This window comes from Mugil cephalus, chromosome 17 (assembly GCF_022458985.1).
Source record: "Mugil cephalus isolate CIBA_MC_2020 chromosome 17, CIBA_Mcephalus_1.1, whole genome shotgun sequence".
Lineage (NCBI taxonomy): Eukaryota > Metazoa > Chordata > Actinopteri > Mugiliformes > Mugilidae > Mugil > Mugil cephalus.
This window is the reverse complement of record NC_061786.1, coordinates 7,098,515-7,104,802: the sequence shown is the minus strand read 5'-3', so window position 1 is coordinate 7,104,802 and position 6,288 is coordinate 7,098,515. Positions and strand designations below refer to the sequence as shown.

At 43.6% G+C, this 6,288-nt stretch overlaps 1 protein-coding gene across 1 annotated transcript; it reads right to left on the bottom strand.

The window, feature by feature from the left end:
- Positions 1-2,039: 2,039 nt before the first annotated feature.
- Positions 2,040-4,959, bottom strand: fam167b (family with sequence similarity 167 member B). The gene is made up of 2 exons (XM_047611923.1): positions 4,477-4,959; positions 2,040-4,084 (listed from the first exon to the last, which is right to left on the bottom strand). Exons 1-2 carry the CDS (start codon positions 4,933-4,935, stop codon positions 3,821-3,823), a joined length of 723 nt encoding a protein of 240 aa, XP_047467879.1. The 5' UTR covers positions 4,936-4,959; the 3' UTR covers positions 2,040-3,820.
- Between the last annotated feature and the right edge of the window lie 1,329 nt (positions 4,960-6,288).

Below are 6,288 nucleotides of genomic sequence, written 5' to 3'. Positions count from 1 at the left end.
TCGTTGAAAGGTTGAGGGTTGCTCTGCAGGGTTTTAACAGGTGCTCACCATGCAGCTGTGTGTGTGAGTGTTTGAGAGAGCAGAGGGGGAACGTTACAGGCTCCATGGTAAAGGGGTCAGGACAACACCTTTCCCAAAGTAGGAAACAAGATTTAAATGTTCCAATACAGTTTTAAAAAAGAAAGAAGAAGGGGGGAGGCGGGGGGCTGATGGGGGGCTTCTATTTCTATATTTTTGTGTATTTTTTTTTTTTTGTGTGTGTGTTTTCTGTTACATGCGGCCTTTACAGAGAGTGAGGCTGAGGTGTTGCTCCAGGGTTACGTGACATTTCTAAGTTATATCACGTACATTCTAATTCCAATATTGAGATTAATGCCACATAAGAGACCATTCGGCCACTCTTGGACCAGTTGTGTTTCCTGTGTAGTGGTTTCAGCATCACAACAACAATCAAGCATGTGGTTTGTGTCTTTTCTGCCTGTGGCCAGCAAGTCGTTTAAAAATAGGCTCTGACCTCAGTTTGCTCAGCTAAACAATCATGGCAATTTATTCAAAAACGTTGTCAGACTACGGTCTACTATCAGACGACTGTCTCAGGCAAGTCGTAATTTTACATGGTGTTTTCTTGGTGTGTCACGTCTGAGCCCCGAGGAGACATGCGAAGGCACCAGATTTTTTAGGCTGCGAGCGATCTCCAACTCTGCGCCTTCGCTTCTTCTCCGTTTCAGACAGCTCTAGCTGGTGGACCGCATCTTTTCTTTGTGGTGAACGGCTGCTGCTACAGAGCATGCACTAGCAGGAAGTCAGTCCAAACATTACAGGAAGTGCACAGAAATATGTACTCAGAAGACTGCCACAGCATAGATTAAGAGTCTCTTGTGATGAAACCACCTTAGTTCACGGGGTTTTTTTTGTGTGTGAGCGTGTTTTTTTTCCGTTAAAACATACACTGTAAAATAAGTGCTTTCGCTTTTCGACATTTCGATTGTGATACATGATAAGCAGCCTTTTAGCAGCCCGATTTCGCTGTAAGAAATGAGAAGACGCGTTCACTGGAGTCAAAATCGAAGCGCTCTGCCATCCCCGCAGCATTCGGAGGGCCTTTACGAGGCTTTAAGGGTATTCCTGTTTTCCCCCCCGACCACAGCTGTCACTACTTCCAAATGCGGTTGGAAATCACATTCTGTTACGCAATCGCACTGAGATGCTATCAATATGCAGACAAGTTTTTCCAACCCTCCTCCAACCTCCCGCTTCACGGTGCAGGTGGTGGCCTCTTTCGGGCGCTGCGAGCGAGGCTTTTGTTTCGCTGCGAATGCTTACTCATGTACGTGACGATGAATAGGTCGATGCGCGCGCTTCACTCACACTTGTAATATCAGCTTCTGCTCGTGCGTTAGCGTGCGGTGTGACACTGGGGAAAAGGTCAGGGGAAAGCATCTGCAGGGCAGAGCCGAATGGCATGAGAAATGGCGGTCTGCAGCGCTTTCTTTAAAAAAGGAAAGAAAAAGCAAACAACACAGCCCCGAGGTGAAGTACTCAGGCCCCCGTGCGTTTCCCTGTGCCCTATTCTTGACGGTCTCATGTCACACATGAGATCATATGTTCCTTAAGTATGCCACATTATGATCATTACAGCAGTGCCAGTTGTGCTCTCATTTCACACAGTGACCACACTCTGTCAAGACATATTTGGTTTCTTGTTCGACCAATTTGGCACAACAATGTCTGTGGCTCTGCGCATCCCTCTAGGGCCCCATTCATATGTCTGCATGTTACACCAGCTCACGAATGTCTCGTGGAAGGAATGAATGAAGACTCCATTGTGCACTGGTGGCTCTAGGGTGGCCGGGGTTATGTGATGGTATGGATGTGGTGGAGCCATGTCATGAAATAGGACCTAGATTGCACAGACAGACACGCAACTAACCTGAAGTATACTTTCAAATCATGCGATAATCAGACTTTTGAATGTCTTTGTATATATGTATATATACGCTAAAACAATGTAATTCACAACCGACGCGCACGAAACAGCGTCTTTTAAACACGTTTAATATGTGCAAAAGACAAAATTATATACAAAATGATGAGTTTATTTTCAAATGCCTTTACATTCATGACTTTTCTGCACAGAATGATAAAAAAAATCATACATTTATAGAACCAATGTAAAAATATTACTCAACAAAATGTGTTAACAACATATCATTTAACCAGCCCTAAATAGTCCAGTGAGCAACTAAACACACTTGGTCACTGTCCAGCCATACATAGCCTACACAGTGGTCTGCAGCATCTGGACTTTGTAATGGAAAACAAAATGCATCAGACGCAGTCCCCTGGGTCCCATCCCCCCGGCAGTGAGGCTACAGAGATATTTTTGGTTTGCGAAGAAGAGGTGTAAAAATGCAGGAGTGCGACCTCCCGCTTCCTGTGAGGAAACGAGCCAGATCAAGGCTTCAGTAGATGAAGATCGCTGCCGTGTGAAAGGAGACCACTGCAAAGCGTCGCTGAACATTTTCTTAAGCTGACCAAATTGCACTGCCTTCAGACTTTTGGATTTGAGCAAAGCAGCGGTTCCCAAACGCTTTGGGACGTGACCTCACCGTGACCACTCGTGGCCCCAGATCACTGCATGTGACCAGTTCAGCCAAACAATGGTCTTTTTCTTTCAGTTTAGAGGTCTGGTGTGTCTGCAAGAAAAAGTCAGCTAAACTGTAGGGTTAACTAATGGTGCAACGAGGTGTTTGTTTTTAATGCACTCAAATGGCTTGATCTAAATCAATGGGCTGGCTCAGACACTGCCTGTTCATAAATTCTCCCTTAAAATCTTTAGCGTTTAATTCAGTCAAACTGTGTTTAAAGTTGTCTCTTTTTTAAAAAAAAAAAAAAATCTTTTTTTTTTCAAATTTTTTCTCAAATTTTGCAGCACTTTCCTTCATAAAAAATGTTTTAGTGTTTTATCCATGGGTTAGCCTGTATTTTACTTTTTACTCCATTGTTTCATGATTTCTTTGTTGCGTTTCACCTGAGCCTTGTAATAAATGATTTATGAGCTTTATGAGTGAGTTATTCTGTTATTTCTGTCTGTGTTAAAAAGACTCCTATCAGTTTTGGCAATAAAGTCCTCGTCTGGAATGTTGTAACCAATGACGCAAAATGAACCGACCTGTCTGAAGTATTACAGGACTGTGGAGTTACCCAAAGCTCTGGTGTTTCAGTAAAGTGAAAACTGATAACCTCCTCTTTTTGTTTTTGCTCTAAACCAAATTCCCAGTATGAGACAGCTTTTATTTTTCAATGTATTTCCTTAAGTCTAATTTATGCTGTACTGTTTTATCCGTTATGCTTTATTTTTATATTTAAGCTCTGTGTTTTTTGTACAAGGAAGCAAAGTGACTGGAGTCAACTTCCTTGTATGTGCACACATACTTGGCCATTAAAGCGGATTCTGGTTGTAACACATTACTCATTGTACTTTAATTTCAGTCTAGCTCTCAGACTTCATCTGTCCGCTGTGACTCATACGCCACTGTAAAAAGATCAGTCAACAGCAGAGTAGCACAGGCTCAATTAAGGTGTGTGCTCCTACAGGTCTGCACACAGAGGCTTCCTCATACATGTCAGGCCAAAGCACACATCTAAGCAATCATTTTCATTTTCACCTTTGGCACCGGTTGCTGGAAACCGCTCTCCACTCTGGCCGCACAAGAGGAAATCACCTTAATAGCATGGCTACGCAAACCCGGAGGAGGCGCCGGGAGCACATCCTCAGTGGCACGAATGAGGGTTGTGTTGATGTGTTTGTTTTTTTGTTTTAACACAGTGAGAAACGCCTGGAGTTGATGTTCATCTTGGTGAGGCCCAGGTGTTTCAAAGGGGTGGACAGGGCGAAGGCCGCCTTCATGGGGATGTCACACAGCAGGTCCGACTCCTCTCCGCACTCCTCCAGCTCGTACGTCGCGTCGTCCAACATTTCCTTGTGGCGATCGCACACCTGCTCCACTTTCAGCCGGTGGATCTCCGCGCGCAGGCGGATCAGCTGGCGGGCGAGACGGTTGTCCTGAACTTGCATTTCCCTCTGAGGAGAGAGCAGGGTTGAGGGGTTAGGCAGGTTCGGGATTCAGAAAATACACGGGGGGTCTGGGTATGGATCGTTATCTTCCCGTCAAAGGGCTTAAACCGTTGGCGCGTGGAATATATGGGCTGCATGTTCAGATCGCGAGAAAACTGGCGTCATTGTTCCACAGTTTGTTTGTTTAACATGTGAGGGCAGCATGGGATCAGTGCAATGCTGCCTTTCGAGTTAAGACAAGCATCCATGCGGAGCAGATCACTGAAACCTGGGGAGATCTTATTTCTGTGTTTGACTGGCTGAAAGGTCAGGGAGTGCATCTTTATATCATGCTCATTTCTGAGAAAAAAGAAAAAAAAGAAAAAAAAAATGAATTCTTGAAACAAAATGAAACTCACCAGCTCTTTCCTCAGAAACTCCAAGGCGTCATCTATAGTGTCAAAGCCGCAGATGTTGCGCACGACCAGCTCCGAGTTCTCATTTCTTAAAATCGCCGGCATGGAAACGGCTTCATCCCCAGATCCCGGGCCGCCGTCTGCAGGGTGTCCTCCCTCCCACGGGCGACTCTGTACCCGCTCCTGCCACTCCAGATAGGACGGTCTGCGGGTCTGCAACTTCAGCTTCTCCGTGAGCGCTTTGACATTGTCCAGATCTTCTGCGTCTCCCTCGGACGACTCGTCTCCACACTCTTTAAACTCCATGGCAGCAGCAGCAGCAGCAGCAGTGGGTCGGACTTGGCAGTTCGCGTTAGAGGCTCGGCTGTCCCTATTGCGTGTCTTGGCGATTAGAGCGCAACAGGTCCATACCTCCTTCACAGCACCTCCTTTATAGGGAGCATTGAAACGGTGACCGCCCATCCCGCTCAGGACACGGAGCCAGGATCATTTTATAAGCCTTTTTTTCCTTCCCCATAGAGGAAGTCAGATATCATAACTTCCCCAAGAGCTTGCAGCAAAGTTTCACAAATGTGAATTCATACTTTGTAGGAGTTAAGAGTGTTTCCACTACATGTGCTAATCTAAAAACTAAACTACAATAGGAATGCACTTCGCGCGACTAAAGTAACAACGTGACTTATTTTTTAATAGATAAACTCCACTCAAAACTTTATTGAGCAACCTTTTCCAAACATATAACTGGTGTGTATAAATAGAAATAAAAAGAGGAATGTGCCCAACTCTATGGCAAACGGTGAATTAAGAACAAATAGGCATTCATAGGCCACACTCCCAATCTCGATGATACACACCGGGTAACATTACTTGTGCATTATTGTGAGAAACAGTTTTCTTTTCTTTCTTTCTTTTTTTTTTTTAGTTCCTGAATACTTGTATGTAAACCCATATCTATTTTTATAACCCCGGCCTGTATCTTTGTCTGTAAACCCTTCACTCAGCAAAATCACTAACTGATCAGTTAGTGGTGGAGTAAATGTGACATGTTCCAGTGAATTATGAAGTTGCACGTAATGGAAAAATTCACATGAGGTAAAGGCAAAAACCTCAAAATTATACTGTACAGCAGAAATTGCAGAAAATGCGCTGGGTCGCATTCCAGCGCTGCATTTTACTCTGTAGTTTAGCGGGAAAAATTGTAACTACACTCTACTTTTTCAATTAACTATCATAATCACATCCTTATAGTGTATATGATATGCTACATATTATTTGTCACCATACTAAAGATAAAATTCTTATCTTATCTGCCCGATATGTAGCCACAGCTCAACCAGCTGCAGAACTAAACTACACCCTAGTGCGCCAGTGATACTAGCACAGTCTACATATACACTCACTTACCAGTTCATTAGGTACATTAGTGAAAAAGAATGGATTCTAAAGTAACAATAATGCGCTAAATCTCAGCTTAAGGAATGTTATTATTTAGCATCTATTTCAAATACCCGAGGAAGCTGTGTTTTCATTTCGGAGGCCGTAGTTTGTAGTAGCTACTATTGAATTGTATTGTGTTACCGACACTTATTTTTTGAAAATCTCATCTCTAGTCATGTGCTAAACTAAATAACATAAGCACGTAAGTACATCCTACATCCTCCTAAATGATCATCCAGTTGAATCACCACGGCTATTATATTAGAATGAATTAGGTATTCATTAGTGTGCCTAATGTTATGGCAAATTTGTGTATATGTTGTAAGTAAAAGACTGAAACACTTGCACCACTGTAAAAGCCATGTATGCATCCCATAA